Genomic DNA, 23,329 nt, shown 5'->3' with positions numbered 1-23,329 from the left:
ACTTTTCCATAATGCTGTCCTGTAGTAACATTCTATCGGATTCACTCATGCATCTTTAGGGTGATTTTACTGTTTGATGTCATGAGCATTTCTATGACTGGAATATAAGTTAACTTTCTAATAATCTCATTAGCAGCTAGCGTTTAAAGTTCAGAAAATGACTGCCCAATCATTCATTAACTAAGATCCTGTATATAAAAAATGTTCCATTGCATCAATGAAGGTTTATTCAAACTTTGACATTTCTGTATTGTGTACATATTTTAACCTAACCTACTCAGATTCTATATTACTCAAACACCTGTGTAGAGCTGTTAACCTAAGTAATTTATACAGTACTTTTTTCCTCTCTGGCAACTTATACATATTCAAAATGTATTTTCAATATTAAATTGCAAATTTTATTTTATAACACTTTAACTCATATGACTAACATTAAATTAAATAGATACAAAACCATTCTACAGTAAAGTACCATATAAAATACACCTTAGTTATCAAGTAAATGTATGCCCTCTCCTTTTATGACAAGAACAATGTAAAAAAAGTATTCATTTAAAAAAAGAGAGAGAAAGAATGGGCCATCCAAGCCTGATGTAGACTGAATCTTCATGCCTTTAAAATGGCTATCAAATGTTAGGGCCTGAACCTTAAACACACACACACACACACACACACACACACACACACACACAATTAATAATGTCCCACCTTGTGGGAGCTCAACATTACTTGACACTACACAGAAACTGACCTTTTTGTCCTTCAGGCTTGCCTACCAGGCCCCATCTTCTATCGCAAAAGCCAAATCATCTGATCCCAAACTAACTGTCAACTGCCTATGATGGTGGGGAAGTCAGCCAGCAATCAATCAGGTTTTATCAGACGCTCTCTTCGTTTCTCTGTTGTGCTCATCTTATCATCTGACCCAGTTGTAGCCCTGACTTCAGAAGCTTAAGTAACTTGATGGCAAATATGAGCCTGTTTGTCCAAGATGCACATTGTTCAGAAGTGGGTGATATTTTTAGCAGCTGCCTAATATATTTGCAAATGAACTCTCAAAAATTTCAGAGTTAGAGAAGTCCTACATTGCTCCGTCTCCCCTATACACTGAGTATCTCCTGACTGATGGGAGACTGTGTTTCCAGAATAGGCAGGAGTACTTATATACAAGGCAAACATCACTGGAAAATACCCTTACTTTTATGTCAACTTGGCAGAGAGGCTATCAAAATGAGACTTGGAGAATGACATTCCAAGAAGAGAAAGACAGCGTGGATGAGCACAGTGTATAGTGCAGTTTAAGACTGTTGTCCAAATAAATAAAAATAACTATTTGCACTGTCTCGGAGAAAAATTGTTTAAAGATTTAATACTGTTGTCACTTCACTTCTTAATTCCATATCATAATAAGTTACTGTATATTCATTAGTTAGACAAGGAGACAATTAGAAAAGATTATATAATGTCTCACTTAATCAAAAGATATTTCTAAAATTCCTACAAAAAAGTGAGAAGAATAAAATAGAAACTTATTTTGTGGCGGTAAGTTCTGTGTATTATCTGTCTTTTGTGCCCAAGTTTGTCTTTATTATTCTTCAAGGGGCAATTACCTAAACTTTGGTATGTTCCTGAATACCAAAACAATTTTCCCAATAGACAAGTTTTCCATTTCTTATTCATTCATTTAATATTCAGTCACATAGTCACTGAACTAAACTATCATATAGTTTGAGAAGTTTTTAAAAATTAGCATAAAATTCCTCCAAAGAATCTCATCACAAAACGCATATCTTCATCATAAGGATATGCCACCACAGAGGAAAACAGTGATATTTACACAACTGGAAATACAGACTATGAAAATAATGTGGATGCAGTAAGAAAATGATTATTTTGAAAGCTTCTCACTGAATTCAAGTTTTTTGAGCTTAAATTACATGGCTTTATTTTAAAAAAAATGTCTTTGCACTTAGTGACACACTAAAAAAGAAAACTTACTACTACATGGCTCTTTATTTTTTATTGTTTTTATTTTTGCCAGTGCTGGGCCTTGAACTCAGGGCCTGAGCACTGTCCTTGGGCTTTCTCAAGACTAGAACTCTACCGCTTGAGCCACAGCATCACTTCTGGCTGTTTTCTATATATGTGGTACTGAGGACTCGAACCCGATCTTCCGATCTTCGTGCATGCTAGGCAGGTAGTCTACTACTAGGTCAAACACCCAATCCTGGAATTTTAGATTGTAGAGAAACTGTCTTGGAAACTAAACAAGTTTTCCTGGCAAGATAAAAAATCCTTTTGCACATCTGTAAGACATGAAAAAAGATGTATTTAAATATTTTCTTTGGTACTAGATGCACTCAATTAATCTAGGATATAAGGCCCAGAGTTCACTCTGTTATATAAAACTTCAATCTATGACAAAAAAATCTTCATCAGCTAATTCCAAATCATATTTTTCATAATATTGTATAAGATTAAAACTACATTCCAAATATGGGAGGGACTCATGTACTGATCAAGAGGGACATGCAAAATATGAACTGTATTATTTGTTATGTAAATGTATGATTTAGTTAGTTGTCTTGTCTTTGAAGTATAAGTCTCTCGATTTGTTTTCTTCATAACTCTAGAGGATTTTGGCCTTAAAATATAAAACCTTGTAAATTCCCTATTTTCAGTATTCTAAGCCCAGTTCATCATAGGTTTCTATACCACAGTGAGAAACAAATTTTATCCAAGAGTATACCATGATTGAGCATTCCCAAAGGAAATATAGTTTAAAATTTTAAAGTTACAATTTACAGACTAGTAGGATACAAGAACAAATATTTGACTCTAAATTTGGCATCAAGTTTCCTGGATTTTTGTAAATTTTACAACAAGAAATTCAGAGCTGCTCAGCAGCGGCTCTTGCCTTTAATCGTAGCTACTTCAGAGGCTGAGTTCTGAGGACTGGGGTTAGAAGTCAGCCCAAGCAGGAAAATCTGTAAGATTCTTATCTCCAATGAACCCCAAAAAGCTAGAAGTGGGCAACACACAGACAGCACTCAGACCCCACGTTTAAGCCTTCCTTGATCATCACCAAAACCAAAACAAAAACAAAAACACAACAAAACAAAACAAGAAAGAAAAAATGTAGATATTATAACTGGAAAAATGTCTGCTCCATATGTAATAGTAGGTAGTTGACCGCTGCACTTGACAATTTCTCTTTTATTCTCATTTATACATGCTATCAGAATTCTAAAGTTTTGTGATAGCCTAAGAAGAAGTTATGATTTTACAAATATTTGTAAGTTGCTCATGGTAAAGATGACATTACCAAAAGCAAAATCATGTACATAAACAAATCATTCTAATAACCATTCATGCAACATGTTCCAGCAATTCAGGGGGGAGAGCACTTTCAAAATAAATAAAACCAAGCAGTCATTGGCAAAAGCCCAGATGGAATTAAAATCTACTTTATGTTAAACATTAACCTCTTTGAAGCACATTTTTCCTATATATACATAGACTGCTAACTGAATATTAAATAAAGATAGCATCACATGTAGGCTACAAGAAGAGTTGGCTTTAAGCTTTGAAAGAACAGTGCTTGGAATGAATGATCATGCGTTATTACTAAGTATGGAGCACTAAACACTCATTTTTTAAATCTTCAGATTATGGAATATGCATATAATTTATCCATTCACAAACATTTACCATGTTTGGTGCCTACAATATTGAGGATAGAGTTATCTCAGGTGGCATTTCTTTACCTAATGTTTACTCTGTGGCACAACTTTTTTGTGATAAATCTCAATGATCCGACTTTTATTTTAATGCTCCTTTTAAGTGATCAGGATATCATCAAGAATATAAAAAAATAGTATGTATTTTATTTCCTGACTGTAGAGACTTACAGTTCTATATTATCATTATAAACTGTTCTCAAAGATATTTATCCTTGAACCTTACTCTCTAGAATTTCTCGAAGAACGAATATTTGTTAATATTAAAATATCCCCGGGTAAATTCCTTCCTCGGACTTGAAAATTCATGGCAAAACTATTGCTTTAGACAGAGGACGTATCATAAGGCAAAACTGGTTCTTTAAGGTACTTTTGTTATATGCAGAGTACTATTATAAGAGAGCAGAAAAGACAAGATAAAGAAGAAAAGTCTTTTATTTTCAATTGTGAAATCTTATGCCACAGTATAATACCTACTAATTATCATACATTCATTTTTAAGACATATTTGTCAAATGCACAAATTACTAAAGCTTTAAAAAATCTTGACTAGTCTCTACCTTTTTTGTCACCTCAAAAAGGCAGCCTGACAGTCTTGGTATGACATTCTCTTAGGCAAGCCTCTTGGCTTTAATATTTAAATCTTACCTATCCCTTGTGATTGGAATTCAGCCTCTATTCACAAACAAAAACTAAATCAATGTTCTTAGAGTTCAAACTAGATCCCTAAACAGTTTGCCACTCTCCATGCACAGATAAGATAAACTTTCTTTGACCCAAGAGATGAAGTTGCCATGACGATCAGAGAGTCCACTTTCTATATTGATATTTTGCTGATGTAACAACAAATAGAACCAGATCCTAGTGCCGATAATGGTGATTAATTAATACTAATATTGATCCCTACAAGCAAGAGACAAGGCTATTAACTTGAAGCCTGAAAAGTCAATTGTTACCTGTGGCAGAGATACTAGGAGCTGATTTGGAAGCATAATAAACAAATGTGCTATCTTTATGCTAATACCTTTAAAGAGATAGTTCTTTCTAGAATGCCGAATAATATCTGAGTTTATTAATTTAATTGCATTTCAGTTTCTATAACTGTCACCTTATTGAGTGATACTTACTTACCCCTTTATCTATGTTGGAAACACATTCTCTGGCTACTGAAGTAACCGATTTCTGCTGCTATTCATTTGGAGAGAGAATGAGCTGATAATTTTACACAGTGGCAGGCTCTGAATTAGACCAAGTTTCCAAACCATCTGCAGTGTTCTGAAATGCCTTTGGAACTGGGAAAGTCACAAACCATCCAAGGACTATTCCTTAGAGGGTAAGAATTCCAGTTCACATAGCCACTGACTCTGTTTAGTGAGCACAGATTCTATCTAGAAAGGGAAGCTTTTCTTGAAAAATATTTACTTTCACACACACTTAGTTTTAGATTCCTCACACAGTTTAGCCTAACATCAAAATTTTTTCCTATAAATAACCCCAGTTCATTTAAAACTTGCTATACATAGTTATTTTGAAGGGAAGTTCATTTGGGAAGGTGTTTCCTTGAAGTGTGAAATTAAATTGAGGAATGGAAAATGAATAAAGTTAGTTTATTCATTTAATTCCTTTAGGATGGGATTGAAATGTAAATGACAAGCTTTATTTGTGAAGAAGAACAAAATCTTCCATTTCAGAAATCCACACATCTAGTCTTACATACCTTATTTTAGTCAACAGGGTAGGTTCGGTCTTTTTTTTCTCTAAAATTTTACAGTGGTACTAACCAGTGGGAAGTGGCCAACTGACAGATTTCTTTTATGGAAAAATTATTTGAAAGAAGAACGAAGAAGTAGTTCTTATATTCCAGCAGTGCAGATGAATAGGGCTTTGGATAGCTCACAAACACAAGGAGTCCCTTAACTGGAATACTAAACTAGCTTAATGCCCTCTAACAATGATGATGTGAATACAGGCTACCCAGTTTATATAATCAATATATATCTTAATTTCACCACCAAAAGCAAAGCAAACACATCAATCTTTGTATTAAGCCTTAAACATGTAAAAAAGATTTAACTAGCAGAATGGAAGCTAACAGATCTGATTATTGCCTTGCTTTGCAACTTGATAGTACCAACTTAAGCACCCTATGACAAATCACACACTTTCTAGGTCTATGTTTAAAAACTCTGGGAATAAAATTGGGTTTGCAAAGACTTACTGGTAATTAGTGTCCAAAAAAACCATTGATCTCTTCAGAGAGACAGATTCTCCTCCAAACTCCTAAGAGATGCTTATGTTTATAATTGGCCAGATGTAATTATATTACTCATAAGATCTCTGCCTAATATTGATAGAAAATTTAAATTGTTCACTTAAAAATATTGTACTGGTAACATTATAAGCTTCGTGGTTTTGCTGGCTCCCTAATTTTTACAAATGAACTACTTGGAAAGTTAGCAGAAGTAGAAATTATAAGAGGTACTCTGTTATTTTCAAGTCACATTGTGAAGCTTATGACTTACACTGCAATGAATGATGGAACTGCTGGTTCATTTATACATGCATTGTTAATTTCTTTAAACTTTACAAAACCTGACTTTGTGATTAATGGTCTTTCACAGGTAAACTTTTGCACATCCTCTTTAACTCTTAAACATCAGCTATACAAAATCAGCCAATTTCACCTTTATCCATTTCAATCTGCTAATTATTTTTAGATTTTTTTCTAAAAATATGTGGGCATTGATATTATTGTAAATTTATAAACAGATAAATTATTATAAAGTTATCTTAGAAGCACTGGGTACCATTCTTTTTTTATTCATTTTACAACCAATGCTCATAATACATATTTCTTTACTTTGTGGTCAGGGTTTATAAAACAGATTTTCCAAACTGTTTCTCAGTCAAAACTATAAAAAGTTAAATTCTCAATATAGGTCATATTATAAAACAAAGAGAAATCTTTATTTTAATAGTTTATATAAATATCCTTAAATTTCAGGAGAAATTAGTATTTCAAAGCAACATCAGATAAACACTAAGACATCCATCCTAACTATGTACAAGTATGATCAATAGATTTCCAAATATGCATAGCATTTTCAAACCCTCTTCTAAATAATACTATCATTAACCCACAAATTATGGACTGAGAGAAACACACAAAATTCTATGGTAGAAAAGTAGTAGAAAAATAGAACAATGAAAAATAGACCACACTTGCTTCTTCATATACCATAATTTTAAGCTTCTAGAAATGATCCAAGTAAGGTTGTTATCATGACAGATATTAAATAATAAATTTAATGTCTACTATTTTAGTTTTATAACAGTGATCATTTTACAAGTAAAGCATCTCCTATCATCTACTCCTTTAAAACTAGCACAGACCATTAAATGTGTAAGGCAGGCGCTTGTACAGCCTGAAATTGGGAAAGCACTTCAAATAACAAAAAGGTAATGTAGTGAGTATGAACGGATTCCAACTTAGCCAAAAACCACTGTACTGAACTGCTAACAAGATTCTTCTGAACATGGCAGATTTTTGCTTTCAACATTTCTATTAATTCTCGATCTCTGCTTCACTTTCCAAGAAAAAGAAATGCCCTGCTCTTTAATTCAGCCTTTTTTTCTTTCTTTCCTACTTCACTACAAATTACTGGGCACCTGGTCGAGACTGAACATTTAATTATCTGCAATTGAAAACACTGAGCTACCTAAAAGTTATATAAAAACTACCATGATAATAAAACAATACATCTTATCAACTGTATATGAAAAATTTTAAAACAATTTGAGTGCCCTTCCTTCCATTTCAACCTCTGCTATCAGGGAGCAGATACTGATAGTCTTTTACAAAAGAAAACAGAAGAGAAAGAAAAAGAAAAAAAATAGGATGCCCACTTTTTCCTGAACCTCTAGGAAAATATATTTAGGTGTGACAGAAGTTGGGGGAGAGCCAGGGCAGAGAACACATGACTAGAAACAACAGCTTGGAGAAGAAAATAACAATAAAACTGTACACTTGTGTTTCCTAATCAAAAAGAGAAGCACTGGTAAAAGGTGGAGGAAGGAGGGGGTGGAAATCATCTTTTCTGTCATAAATTTTGCAGTGCAGTCCCAGAATGGAGAACAATCTGGGCAATTTATTGGCATATTGGCAGGAGGTGATAAGGCTAAAACAACAACAGCAAGCAGCTGTGCAGGGGAGATGGGCTGATAGCATGATACAGCTCCACACCAAACACCTCCTGTCCTATCAGGGCTTTTTATCAAACCAGGATTACAATAATAGCTTATAAGAGAAAGCTTTTGAAGGGGAAGGCAGAAAATATAGGCTTGGAGTAGGGAGGGAAAAAAATCTGAATTTTGGGACAAAACATGGGGGCAAAATACATAATTTATCACTGTATTATCAGGAAATCCAGGCAGTCTAATCAAGGAGCACTGAGTGACTATTTTTTGCCTTATCATCCAAAGTGGTGGAAACGGAGAAGGAATTATCAGGCTTCTGCAGATTGCTGGGCTGGAATTTTAATGGTAATAATCGGGTTTCTGATGGTATATCTTCTCTGCTTATCTTTCCTATTATCTCTTCTTATCTGGCCAGTCATCATAGCAAATTAATGGTGCTCTTTCAGCGTCGCCTTTTTATCGCTGCCCGGAGAGCACCCAAGGGGAAAGAATAAGCAAAATATTAAAATACTGCATAAATCACAATTTTAGATAGCAAGGAACTGTATGCAGTAAAAGAGAAAAAAAACTGTGCCCAACAACCTTTTTGTCCTTTAAATTGACTGTCTTCAGAGTTTCTGGTATAAGCTGACTTTTTGCTTGTCATAGTTGCTCTAAATTGGGTATGTTTTATCAGCAGTGCCAAGGCTTTCTTTTCAAATTCTGGACATTTCCCAGTTTAAAATGTAGTTTTGTACTACAACGTCAAATGATATTGCTTCATAGAGCAACATCTTTCTGATTATTTTCCAAAGCTGATATTTGATCTGGAATCACAAAAGTATTTGTTCTGGAATCACAAAAGTAACCGTAATTTGTGCTAGCAAACCATATACTTCTGAAATTAGAGTAATGACTGAGTATCATGACAAACTTTGCTCTCCGCAAACCTAAAGGGCACTATCAGCAACAGATTGTAACCAACCAAAATGGCTTTTGAACTGCTGAAGCAACATTTAAATATTCCCTCCCCTAAAGCCAGGAGTTAACATTGCTAACCTGTAACTTCGTACTTTCCCTAACAGTGGAGAAGAAGAGTGCCCATATTTGCATAGATTATCCCTGTGTCCCAAAACTGAATCCAATAAAAACTTACAATGCTTGTGCACCCCAACACACACGTATAAATACATCACCAGGCAAGAACCACTGTGAACAACTATATTGATAGAAGAAAACTTTGGGGAGTTTTTGATAGTTAATAAATCACAGCATTCAAATAAGCCAGTAAAATGTTTTACGGCCTATAACACAAGAATATCATCAGTAATTAGTTCCAATGCTTTAATCTTCAATTATATGAGGTGGACATAGAAGGAAAGAAAAAAATTAATGTAGCTAATTGAGAAGATAACAAAGCATTCCCAAGTAGAATCAGATGGTCTTGTGCCATACAATCAATTAATATTAATTATTTATTAACAATCTAGACAACAGCCTGGACTAACATGCATTTCCTTTGAATGTTTATAATAATATCTTTCAGTAAGTAGTATTAACATGGAAGGATCTGATCAATTTATTGCTAAAAAGTAGAAATCAATTGATTTGAAACCATTCATAATCACTCCAAAAAAAATCTTCAAGAATAGTATTGCTACTTGAGTAAAACTGCTTTCAGCCCAAAGTTAGTCCACTAACTTGCTATATAACAATTCAACTGCCCGGGCTGGAGACTGAAGTTCACAGGGAAGAAATCCCCTAAAGAAAAGCTAGAAAGTCCTGTCTGAGAGGCAAGGATTATTTGTGTGCATACACATACACACGGGCGCACACACATAGTACACAAATAAGTAACTGTCGTAAATTGTTTATAATCTGGCACTCGCTTCAAGGACAAGTTGATTGATATTTTCAACTTGCACCAAACAGAATTTTTTTTTAACTTTTGTGAGTGTGTGTGTGCGCGCGTGTGTGTGTGTGTGTGTGTGTGTGTGTGTGTGTGTGTGTGTGTGTGTGGTGGGGTGGGTGGTGGTAGTGAAGTGTGGTTAATAACCAAGCATGGAGGGAATTAATACTAAGGGCCTTACTCTGAAATTACATTACTATTAGTTTCACACTAGTTGCTGGACTCACTACACTGAGGAAAGAGACACATCACCTTAGTTCCCGGGGAAAGAATCATCTAATCATGGTATTTTTTTTCTTTTCGGCCAAAGCGTTGATGATGTGTGGCCGGCGTGTGTTAAACGGGGTTGGAGCAATCCCCCCACCCCCTAGCCTAGACTAGTTGACTTAGTTGCTGTGTGTGAGTGCGGGCCTCAGGCAGGTGTCCCCGCGCCGCGGGGTCCCCCAGTGGCTCCCCGGGGACCTCAGGGCACTGGCGGCTCCGCTCCCGCCCCGAGCCGTCTGCCACTCCGGGAAAGGACTGCGGCCCCACCCAGCTCCGGGACCCCGTGGCGCGCGGGGCGGCGGGGGGGGCGGCGCGCGGGGACCCCGGGGAGCGGGCGGCGGCCCGCTGGCTTCCTCGGGCCCCGCGACGGCGGGGCGGAGGCGCACGGCCGCCGGCGGCTGGGCGCGAAACTTTTTACACCTTACTTTTTGTTTCACTTCGGGTTTGGCGTGGCCCTGGCACCGCCTGGGGACGTGGACTGCGGTGCCCCGCGGTCTCCGCCCGTGGCCCGGGGTGGGGGGGAACTTGTGGGGTTTGCTCCGGGGAAGAGGGGCTCTCCAGGAGCGCCAGCCCGCCGGCCGCCACGGCGGTGACAGGAGACCCCGCGGGGTCGGGACAGTCTGTGGACTCGGGCTCCGCCGTCCGGACGCGGGGACGCGCGGCGGGCCGGGGTCTGCATGCACAATAAATATGTATTTTTTTAAAAGAGGGAAAATATTGGGAGTGCAAAGCCTGAACAGAACCAGAAACGGTTTGGCATCCTAAGCGTCGCTCTAGCTTGGCTCTGGGGCGCCGGTCCGCCTGTCTGTCTGTCCGTCCGTCCGTCTATCTGTCTGTTCCTCCGGGTGTTCGAGCTTCTGGCTGGGCGCACGGCCTATCTGTCTGTCTGTCTGTCTGTCCGTCTGTCCCTTCGATTGCTCAGGCAAAGTTTTGACAAATGCACCGGACGAGGAGCGGATTTCTTTTCCCTCCACCAGACCCCCGCCCCGCCCGCGGCGTGCGCCCCTCTCCTACACAGAATCCCACCAACTCCGGGCCCCGCGCGCAAACTTACGTTTGATCTGCCGCGGTTTGCTCTGCTTCCTCCTGGACATCGCGGCGGCGGCCGCTGCCGCTGGGGCTCCCGCGGTGGCCGCAGTCCCGGCTCCGGCTCCCGGGGCTCCCGCCGCCGCCGCCGCCGCCGCTGTCGCCGCCGCTGGCCAGGCTCGGGCCGCCGCCGGCCGGACTCCAGATGCTCGGGGCGCGCGGGAGCTGGGGCGCTAGGCTCCTCCGGGAACCGCGGATCCACGTTTGGAGATGAGCAAGCGAATGAGAAGACGAGGGGGGGTGGGGGGGCGAGAGAGAGGGGAGAGTGAGGCGGAGGGGAGGGGACGGGGAGCGCGCCGGGATGGGGTGGGGGAGAGAGAACGCGGGGATCTGGGAGCGAATGGTCAGCGGGGGAGAGAAGGGGACAGAGAGGAGGGGGTGAAAAAAAAACAAGAAGAAGAGCAGGAGGGAGGGAAGGGAAGGGGCGTCCGGGAAAGAGGGGCTGCGCCCGGGCGGGGGGCGGGAGGAGGCGCGCGCCGGCTTCCCGGGTCCCCGGCGTGCGGGGCAGATCCTCGGGCGCCGCCGCCGCCGCCGCTCCGGGCCGCGCCGCCTGCGTTGTGCCGCGGGAGGTGGCGAGGCGCGCGAGGGAGGGGCGCGCCGGGGCCGTGGGGAGGGGAGGCTATGCCATCAGCCGGAGGAGGATTGGCTGCGTCCAAAGCCAGTCCGGATGCGAACTGGGGCCCTGGCCTGGGTCGGGTGGAGTGCAGGGGAGCGCGGCGTGGCCGGGGTGGGGAAGCGGGGGTGGGAGTCGGGAAGGAGACGGAGGGCTGGGAGGGAGGGCCACCTCCTGCAGTTGTCACCGCGTCAGTGTTGGGTGCTTGCCAGGGCAGCCCCCCCTCCCTACCCCCCTTCTTCCAGCAACTTCTTCCAACAGCCTCTTCGGAGGGACCCCCCAACTCTCCCCTTCTCGTGCCTCAACCAAGGAATAGGGCACAAAGAAATTTCAGTCTCTCACTAAACTTTGTGCTTCCAGTTTAGCCGACCCTTCTCCCCAAAGCCCCTGCTTCTCCCCCCTCCCCCCCCCCGCCCTTGAATCTTCTTGGCTGGAAGGTTAGGGCACTGGCAAAGTCCTCCACTAGTGCCAGCCGATCACAAATGCCAACTGTGTGTCTTTAGGCCAGTTAAACCCTCTCATCTGCCCGGGCTGTCGGGAGACCATTTCCTAGCTCTCAGGAGTCAGTCCCTGGAGACTGCCGCGAGGGCTTGTACCAAGCTCTACTCTGCCCCACACGGACTGAGTGCTGAGTTGAGTCCTCGGGGTACTCTTTCTCCTCTCTAGTCTCCATTGGAAACAGTAAAATCCCCGAATTGGGAGAGTAACTGGCAGATATTGTTTTCTTAACATCAGAAAGACCGTTAGCTAAGGCAATTAGCTGTAGGTAGGAATCATCATCATGTAGGATGAGAACAGTAACTTTCTTTTCTTTCTTTCTTTTTTTTTTTTTAAAGGAAGTCGGTGGAAGTTAAGGCTACCCACCTGGCCCCTGCCCTCTGACCTTTACTTCTGGGTTCATCTGCCACAGGGGAGGAGCGAACAGCTAATAAAAGATTTGATCTTGCCGTTATTGCCCCCAAACAGGTAAGACCCATTAATTGTTTCATGGTTCTTTAGTTCCTAAAGTTCTGTTTCTCTCTTCTCCAGTTACTATGTCTGTTAAGGTATTGGAAACTTCAAGGCAAAGAGAACAAATTTGAGCTGATTTGCATAGTTATAATTTTGGTCAAGTAAAGCAGTGTGAGGTTAGCACAGATTCTTACAATTTCACATACACTGAATAGTAAATATACTGTCCCAGGTGGATTGAAAGGGACATCTGCCTAGGCGAGGGGCTGCAGAAGTGGCTGATGGATGTAATTAGTATTTACTTATAAATTCGATGGCAGTTAAGATGTATCCCCCAGAGACTGCTGACTTTTCCCTCTAGGAACTTGGGAACTCACCCTTCAGATGTGAAATCATGTCCCCTTTTGTTTAGTTAGCTAGCATGCGTGTGTCTGAAAGGGTCTGGGGGCCAGCTCAGAGCCTGGGCTGGTTGAGCATAATATAGGGTGTTGTTGGGGTAGAAGGCAACCCTTATGAACATTTAGTACCACATCAGGGCATCTTCTGGAAAGTGTAAGGAGGTGCTGCGAAAAAGGCATGGCTGAGAGAATCTTAATAGCAAGCTGAAGACCAATTGTGAATTTCATTACATTACCATTAATACTATTACCACATGATGCTGTAAGGATACAGTCCAGGGTTCTTGCAGTGCATAACATGGTAAATAACAAAGCCTCTCCCCTGAAGAACCAGCACATGAAGGTCCGAAGTATGATGAAAAGCAGGGTTATTTGTGCCTGCACTGTGTAATGAATAAGCAAACAGAACTACAGATTTTTACCTCCATCATTTTCAATTCATTACAGTTATATTGGTGTGCTTAGAATCCCATGCGTTGTACGTTATGATTTTTCAGAGATCTTTTACAGAATTGGCAGATTTTTTATGTCACCTAAAAGGAATGCCCACTGGAATCAAAATAACATACGTGAGTGTTTCTTTTGGCAGTTGAAATGGTTAAACATGCAAAGCAAAAGAGAAACAAATAAATCTCAGCTAACTATTCCCTTGAAAAGCTTAATGGAATAAAGTCAGGAAATTTAAGGCAAGATTGATTAAAAAATAACCAGTATGCCAGATTCATAATAGTATCTTAGTTTGTCTAAAGTTATGAGTATATATTATCAATATGAATAAAATAGGGCAAATACTCTTATATTTTGAATTTTATTAAGGTTTGATTTTTCTTTTTCCCCATAGTTTAGCTCACCAAGGATATAAAATAAAAAGGCCGCAAAACCTATAAGCAATTATCTCTGTCCAAATGGATAGGGCAGCTCCAAACCACTGCTAAATGACTGTCAAACAATGATTATGGAAACCACAATTGAAAAAAGTACCAGGAAACGATATTGCAAAACCACAGCAAAAATGTGTCTGTGATATTGAAAACCACAATTCACAAGTAATATCCTGTGTATCACAAATTACCACTTAACTAGAAATGTGCAAATGGCTAAACCACCACACAAAATAATTTCTCATTTTCTTAAAAATGAATTATTCATTTTCTGGACTCACGGGCTTAAGGTCTCCATATTGGTTTGTTTAGGAAAGTTTCCACTTTTAAAACAAATCTTTTTAAACCCATATAAAATGTCATTTAGTTAAAAAACCAACATGCAGCTTGTAATCATATCATCTCAAATATTAAAAGAATCGATTTGAAATCAATCTGAAATATACAAATATTACCTCTGTGAAGCTTTCCTTGTGAAACTGTTTGTAAGCAAAATAGATATATTACTAGAAAAACTGGATGAAAAGCTCAATATACTTTATTATTGTTTCAATGAAAATATAATTGCATCCGTTTGCTTAAGAATATTTAATGTTATTTTTTAGCTAGAAAACATATGCCTGGCTATGAAATGAGATACAAATACCCAAAATACCCAACCCACATTAATATGCAAAATCAAGTATTTATTGACAAATATATAAAATGACATTTGTAGCATTATAAAGTTGCTATTATTTCAAATTAATTACCATGATGCACAATTTGAAAATGCATTTCAAATAAATAATAATAATTCTTTAGCATAAGTATGTTTCATGCACTGTTTGGTATATACTTATCTGAAATAATGATTGTGGTTTATCAGAAATAACTGAATAGCCTCTGTTTTATCAGGGGACCTATAAAGTTAGCATTTTAATATGCTTACAGTTGTTAATAACATTGTTTAGAGAAAAGCCAGACAAAACCTGAAGTGCTTCCTGTAGACATAAGTATATTTAATTCTAGAATATTGTATTACTTAGGGAAAGAAATTTAGTGATACTAAATTGCTTCGTTTGTCACAATACAGAAATGTGCTCTAATTGTAAATGTATTCTATTTATGTATACATATATATATATATCTTTTGTGGGGGTTGTTTTTAAGATGTGTTTCTTTTTCTTTCAAGGGATCAACAGTTTGATAAAGTAACATCCCAGGCCACATCTTATTATTCAGCAAGCTGCCTTCTTTAATTATGGGAGCAAGAACTACCCAAAAACTTTCAAAATGACTTAAATTTTACACTCCTTCCCACCCCAGAAATTAGAGTTTATATATCTTGATTTAAGATTGTGACACTGAATTGAAGAATACCGTATAAAAACAGAGTCCAGGGTTTGTGAATGTTTATTGTTTCAGCAAAAATCAATCAACAAATTCATCTAAATGGCATTCCTATTTTATAACTGTACCCCAAACTGTTTACTAGTAAAGAAATTGTGTTACTCTACATAGAATGTTACTTTGAGCTTCTTACACATCACCAATCTCTCCAAAGATGGTTGCACATGCAAATAAATTGCTAATCGGTAGGTCTATTGAATTCATCAGCTTTTCAAAAATATGTGAACCAGTATGGGTCAAGAAGCACTTCCTTTGTAAATCTGATGAAATTCCAAGTAAAGAAATGTAGTTCATTAAAGATTTACTCTTTACATCTAAACTGCTACCCAGGCAAAAGAGAACCATAGCATAAACTACATTTAAAACAAAACAGTTATTTTCCCCAAATCTTTACAACACCGAGTATATTTCCAAATATTCAGGGGAAAAAAAGAAAATAAAAGGAGCTGGGACCAGTGACTTGTGTCTATTATTCTGTCTACTAAGAATGCTGAGGAGCAAGTTTGGAGGCCAGGAGAGGCAGAAAAATCCCTTAGATTTTTGTCTCCAATTATCTATCAAATACCTGGAAGTGGGGTGTGGCTCAAATGGTAGAGTGCTATTCTAAAGTGAAATAATGAGGCCTTGAGTTGGAGCCCCAATAGCGACAACACACACACTATTTTGGAGGAATACTTCCCCTCCCACACACCTTTCAGAGACATCTGATGGTTTTGCCTGCTTAACATCCTCATTCTTTCTTCCTCATTTCTTAATTATATAATACATGTGCAGGTTCGGCTTTCCCCAGCTTCTCACCAATCAAGGTCTTTCATACTTCTGTTCCCAGTGATTAGTTCAGTGTTCCACATTGGTCCTATAAACTTCTGCTCCTGAACATTTTCCTTAGAAGTATTGAGGCAAGAGGACTGGTTAAAAATGTTCCAATGAAAAACTGTTGCAAGGATGTATACAAAATCCAGTGTCAACGCACATGATTTTTTAAGTTTTTTTTTAAGTCTTTTCTTAGAGTCTCATTTTGAGGAATCCAAACCAAAACACCTGTCAACATTATGTTATTTTGTATCTTTCACCATTATTTGTGTCTAAATCAATGTTAGATGCATTGCCATTTCTCTCTTCTTTCTTTCTTTCATCTAGCTGACCATGCTAACCTCTTGCTATTTTTAGAGCCTTTGTGTAGATATTTTATAATTTGTCCACTACACTTCACTTGTTATATTGGATTACTTTGGGGGTGGTTTGGGGGGGTATAACCACTTACAAATTCAATCCTCACCATATCACTCCTAATCTCAAAACACTTAACCTAAATAGCAAGAGTTTTGAAAGAAATAAACATATACGATCCTTTAAAGAGATACCTGGTCTCAGCAAATGTACTGAAAGAAAAAGTAAGTTCAGACTTACATACAGTTCCTCCTATTCCTACTCATCATGAACCTGTACATGCCAGTTGATCATCTAGCTCGTACGGGACGCTAATGTTAGATACACAGCCAACATTCTTCCCGAGAAAGCTAGCATTAAGAGCAAGAGTCTCTGTATTTGGGCCGGCATTTTGAAAATAGGAGGAGAAAAGAATTTAGAATTATGGCATGCTTATCACCAGGTAAAGTGAGTAATCAAGACAGTTGGCAGTAAAAATGGGTAAAAGAAACATCTGCAGAGAAGTTGAGAAGGACCCATAAGATAGTATTTTAGTTCCTATTCCAGGACCTCTAGGCTGGAGTGATGCTTCTCACTAGATGGCACTGAGATTGTCTCCTATGCACATCTCTTGTCTCCATAGGATATATTTAGTCCTATCGTCCTTCTCTGGGTGACTTTATGTTGCCTAAATTCAGTTATTGATTATTGTTATATGCAAAACAAGAGATTGAATTGAGATAAAAGCCAACCACTTGTGACCTTGCTCTATGTCACTGAGTATTTGAATTTAGAAATCTACCTATGTTTTCTATGTCTTTGAGGAAATGTATTAAAAACATCCCTAAAAGAGCAAACACAATATATGATTCTTAAAAAAATAGTAAATCTACAAGTTTCACATGTATTCAAATGGTATGAATGATCACTTTTAGAAATTTTACTTCATTCGGGGCACTTCATTTTTCCTATCCAGGAAAAGTTTGTATATCCGGTCAGTCCTGCAAGAGCAAGATGAGCAATGCGAAGGAGCCCTCCACAGACTATACCATCTTCTGAGCCTGGATGTTTGATTTTACTTGCAACTTCACTTTTCCACATTTGAATAACCATCAAGCAGATTACCTTGCACATAAATTGTATGAATGCTGTTATAATTTGCATGAATAATGTCTATGCTCCTGTGGCAAATTCTGTTTTCTAACCTATACCGTTTGCCATAAATTACTGAGTGCAAAATAAGAAATTAAACAGGTTTTGAAAACAGTTTCAGTGTGTATAGATCTAATCAGATCACTTACCTTTGCCATTATCTTCTTGTCAAAGTATATTAAAATAATGCATTTAGGAGTGAATTTAGAGTAAACTGAAGGTGTAGGATTATGAATACCATGCAAAGCTTGCTGATAATGGACTTAACTAAAAGCAACTGGAAAGGATAATTATTTCACTTGTTAAATTTATCTGATAATGCAAATAAAAATATTATTAATATATGACTTTGAAGATATTTTAATGTTATTAACCAGCTAAATGTATGTAGATTTAGAGGTCAAATTCATTGTTAAGGCTTGTAATAAAAATTGGCAATGTGTCTTTAACATATCCGATTGCTAATCTCTGTTTCCAAAGTTACACAATCATTTTTAAACCTCAGTCTTTTTTGTTTTTGTTTGCACAACTGAGACTTGAACCCAGCTCAGTTCCAGCTATTTTGGTGATTGATTGGATCTAAGAGTTTCAGTCCTTTTCTGCCTGGGCTGGTGTCAAATCTTAATCCTCAGATCTCAGCTTACTCTTTAGGATAGCAGAGTTGAGCCACCAGTCCCAGCTTTTAGCTCATTCTTATAGTGTGTGTCTGTCTAACATGGTTTATTATTTTAAAATTTTTATTAGTTACATATTATATACCATTTTGTTTCCTTAGTATGAAATTGTGATAACTTTATGTATACTCTCAACATACTTCCATCAAATTTTTTGATAAATCCAATGTTTCTATTGCTGTGCTGTACACAAAGATTATGGGGACATGATGAATATCTGGCTGTTAATATATTTTAATATAATTAATATTTTTATAATTATATGTAATTACACTTAATATAATTAACCTAAAATACTCGAAGAAAATATAGCTTTCAATCTGTTATTTGTTCGCTCTTTAATATCCTTCAGATGCTATTTGGTAAACACATGGATGGCTCCTGAAAAGTGATTGAAATCTAGTCAATAGATTAATCCTCTGATTGGTTTACAATTTGATTTATTACTGGGAAGTCTTAGAAACTGAGGAGGTGGGACAAAAGTGGGTCACTGAGGACATGCCTTTGAGGAATATATCTTATATCCCACTCTATCTCTGTGTCTATCCCTCTCATCCCTCCTTCCTTCTCTCTCTCTCTCTTTCTGTTTCCTCTCTCCCCCCTCTCTCCACTTTTACTGGCTTCTGTAAATCAAGCTAGTTCCTCCAGTTGTTCCCTGCTAGGGTGTTAGGTCTTACTTCCTCTTGTCTCCTTAAAGCTGGTTTCCTCACATGCATTACTACAGCAGTGGAAAGGTGACCTGATCCTATCAGATCTTCATTGTGGTTTTAAAATACATAGTGAGTAATTGTTCTTCTTAACTTACTATGTGAAGTTATTTCTTTTCTCTCTCTCTTTTTGTTTTTAACTGGTACTGAAGGTAATGAATTAATTCCCATTTTAGGCTGAATAGAGAAAATAGACTTAGACTTCTCTGTGCAATGCCTGTGGAAGAAAAGCAACCATACGTGGAAATACAAAACAGCAAATATATGTATTTCGTATCCTCAACCCTCATCAGTTTCACTCTGTTAATAGGACTGTAATACACTTTGGAATTCATCATTACCAGTGATAGATCTCATGTATATTCTGACTGCTTGAAAAGCTACAACTGAATGGAACTACCCAGGTTTATGTCACAATGGAAATAAAGTTAGCTATGGCTGTTCTGTTAACTAGTTGTCTCTTTGGTTGTACACATTTGCATCTGCACAGAGAAAAGCTTTGCCTGTGAAAAAATGAAGGTTCAGAATGGAAAAGTACATTTCTTAAGCTCCCAAGGAAAAGCTAGGATTCATGTCATGTGTTGCATAACCAAAAAGTCAATTAGGTTTGTTTTAGGGATAGTTAAGAAAAGGTCTTAAACAAATGGACACTGGATTAGATTGGTAATCAGAAAACCAGAATTCTAATTTATACTTCTCTATGTGAGGTGTGTTATTGATCATTTAGTTTCTTTTTTTCCACATTGGTTGATCATTACATTTTTAGGGATTATATTTGACATCTCCATAATTTTAAGTGTCCATTTTATATATTGTGACTTAGACAGTGAATTCCTAAAGAATAGTATCTTTGTCTAAATATTTGATTTTGTGGTGCTTACTTACCTAGACAGACCTTTAAAAATGTTCTTGATAATGTTGACAATTTGTCAAATGTTGAAATGTATTTCCCTTATTACCTCATCTTCTTTAATGCAAGGATGATTTCTATACCAAAGAAAAATAATAGTCATATCTTGGAACAAGTTTCATTTAGAATTCCCAACCCAGATGTCTGAATAAAGAAACCTTGACCTTTTATCTTATTTTTGGCATGTGTAAGACATTCAGCCTGTATTTAATCCAGTAGGAGTTTTGACTTAGGATTTTCATTATATAGTTAGATGCTTATTAGAATATTTGGCAGGAGGAGGTTTTGAAATATTCAAGATTAGTAGGAAATTTAGTTTATGACTAAATGTTTCTGTGTATATGCCTACCAAATTCTCACTTAGATATTCCCCAGGCAATATGATACCATAAAACCGAAGTAGATATGATACCACTAAATCCTAACTAGATATGATCAACAGCATTTTAGCTTTGAATTATATTCTACACTCATGTTTTTTTTAATTTATTTAACATTTCAGCTTATTTTCCTGTAAAAACTCTACCCTAGCACATTGGCACACGACATCCTGTTCTCCTGTTTTCCCAGGTTGGCAGGAAACTGTCTAGAGTTGATGATTAAAGCAGAAAAATACTTCCCACTGCTCACCTTCTTGGATCAAAATCCAATCTTTCTAGCAAAAACTACTTAAATAATACTATCGAGGAATATTTAAAGATCATCTTATTACTTTAATAATGAAGTAAAAATTCCCTGTCAGTGAGATATCACAAAATCCAGATTTTCATGTAGAGGTCTGAATCCTTATTTTCTCTAATCATAAGTAAATGAATCTACATTGTTTATCTGCTATGTGCCTGCGCATCTTAGTCTACAATTTGCTATTTAGATGACTAACCAACAAGTAGACTGAATTCCTATCTAATTGTATCCTACAACATTCACTAAAATTCCATGCACTAAATATTTATTTAAAAGCAATCATATTGTAAGGGCCAATCACTATCATGTTTATTATTGCAAATATAATTTAAATTGAGTATGTTTTTTAAATCTTTTTTTCCAGTCTGGGGGCTTGAACTCAGGGCCTGAGCACTGTCCTTGGGCTTTTTCCTCAAGGCTAGCACTCTGCCACTTGAGTCACAGCACCATTAATGGATTTTTCTATGTATGTGGCTCCGAGGAATCAAACCTAGATCTTTGTGCATGCTAGGCAAGCATTTTACCACTAGGCTAAACTCCCAGGCCCTGAGTATGTTTTTTTAAACAAGGAATGAATGGAAGATTTCTCATGTGGAAAGAATAATTGTATTACTTATTAAGTATTGATAATTAATAGTAAATATATTTTATTAGGCCACTAAAGGTTTTGAAAAGGGATTGAAGAAGTTACTGTTAAGTGCTTCACACAAAATATTGCCACTTTGAGCAGGTTGCAGGTGACTCACATCTATAATCCAACTTGAGCTAAAAAATTATGGGACAGTGTACATGCCCTGAATTCTGTCCCCACTACTTATTCTCTCTCTCTCTCTCTCTCTCTCTCTCTCTCTCTCTCTCTCTCGCTCGCTCGCTCGCTCGCTCGCTCGCACGCTCGCTCGCTCGCTCTCTTTCTCTCCTCTTTCTCTCTGTTTTTCTCTCTTTGATTCTGTTTGTCTGTCACTCACATGCCCTTCCACACACACACACATTTGCTTCTTTAATTGCTGTTCAAAAAAAATCCCCAAAAACAAATCTTCAAGGATAGACTTTAATAAGGAAAGCACTACATTGACTGAGGATATGGAAAATTTTTGCTAAAAACCATTTTTCACACTAACATAGAAGGAATATGATATGCTACTTTAGAGCTCTGATATGTGATATGTTATTAGCTGCAATTCATAAATTATTAGAAAGAAGAGTTGAGTCTACAGCAGAAACAGTTTACAAGCAGAAATAAAAGAGAGCTCAGAAGTCAAGGTTTTTACTGTGTTGGCAAACTTGGCTGCTTCTAGAACTTGAGATAAATACACTGAGTGATGAGACATAATAAAAATCAAGTGAACAACAAAAACAAAAAATTCCAGTTGAATGAAATGACTCAGGACAAAACTTAGAGGAAAGTATGGCTTGATCCCAATTTTGGGGGGAACCCAAATAGTATCTAGTACTAAACAGAGTGGGAAAGAATATAAAGGTAAGAAAGAAGTAAGTAGCCTTGTACAATAAGTTTGAATATGATAACTGTGGCATGATTACTGGCTCCACTGAAATGACTGAAGCAAATAGATAAGAAATCTTCAAAGTTTTTGAGAGACTATTATCAAGAAAACCACAAAAGTACACTTTTGATTAAAGAAAGTCTCTCTCTATTAAATGCCAAAATCAGCCTTTGAATGTCAACCCCAAGTAAGTCATTCTCTCCAAATTCATTTCAGATATATCTAAGCAAAATGATATGGATGAGGCTTTAAAAGAGCAGGGCCAAGAGCCACAAGGTAGAAATAATAAACTAATTTACCCGAGAGAATGAAAACCACAGCCTAACCTAGTAGACCTTTCTTCACTACTTTACCCCATTTTAGGTATAATATTTTCACATATCTTGGTAGTGATATTTTACAATCACTAAACCATTTGATCTTTGTATATCTCCTCTTCTTCTCCTTGACAATTCAGAATACCCATTGTTGACATCCTGTATTCTGTGAGGAGACAGAGTGCAGATAACTTGTCATCTTGGTTTGTAGTTTACTGGACCATAAAAAGCCATAGATAGACTTGATGAAGAGGTCACAGGTGACAGATCTAGAGATCCATGTAGTAAGTAAACGGAGCATCAGTATGTTATATCAGAGAGGGTGCAGGCATTAGTTTATTTAATATATAAGAAAAAAAGGAATATATCTAGCAATAGACTTTAAATAATATAGGCTTTTTCCTATTGATTTATCATTCTCTTGTTAAATTTCCACATAACATTTCTATTATCTCTATTCTTTTTAACTTCCTTTAAATACATATCTATAGCTGTTAGAAAGCTAGAAACCTGAAAGATTGTCCTATGAAGCCAACAGGAATAGAAAAATCCATGGAATTACATCTCCAATTACAAGTAAAATTTCTAGGCTATAGATATGGTTCAGATAATACAGGGCCAGACAGGAGCAAGCAAGCACCAAGAGAGCAAGATGGCCAAAGTTCAAGCCATATTATCAGCACCCACACATACACTATTTCTTCTTAATGTAGATTTCATTTCTTTTGGTTTTCCTCTTGCTGATTTAAGTATTCTTTTTTTTTTTTTTTTTTTTTTTGCCAGTCCTGGGCTTGAGCTCAGGGCCTGAGCCCTGTCCTTGG

The 23,329-nt window shown here is 37.9% G+C and overlaps 1 protein-coding gene across 2 annotated transcripts in view; it reads right to left on the bottom strand.

The window, feature by feature from the left end:
• The window catches only part of Zfpm2 (zinc finger protein, FOG family member 2), a 405,961-nt gene extending 385,933 nt beyond the window's left edge, over positions 1-20,028 (bottom strand). The window contains exon 1 of one of the 2 annotated variants that reach the window (XM_090339252.1): positions 19,981-20,028. Coding sequence is in view for 1 of the 2 variants with exons in the window: in XM_090339251.1 (XP_090195377.1) it covers positions 11,147-11,186 (40 nt within the window). In the remaining variant the exon portion in view is untranslated. Of the gene's footprint in view, positions 1-11,146; positions 11,664-19,980 lie in introns of those variants that run through there. The other variant, XM_090339251.1, reaches the window with a different exon arrangement.
• Positions 20,029-23,329: the final 3,301 nt, after the last annotated feature.

The sequence above is a fragment of the Megascapheus bottae genome, chromosome 9, assembly GCF_031878675.1.
Source record: "Megascapheus bottae isolate mThoBot1 chromosome 9, mThoBot2.hap1, whole genome shotgun sequence".
Taxonomy (NCBI): Eukaryota; Metazoa; Chordata; class Mammalia; order Rodentia; family Geomyidae; genus Megascapheus; species Megascapheus bottae.
The sequence above is the reverse complement of the archived record's forward strand: the minus strand, read 5'-3'. Positions and strand labels throughout refer to the sequence as shown.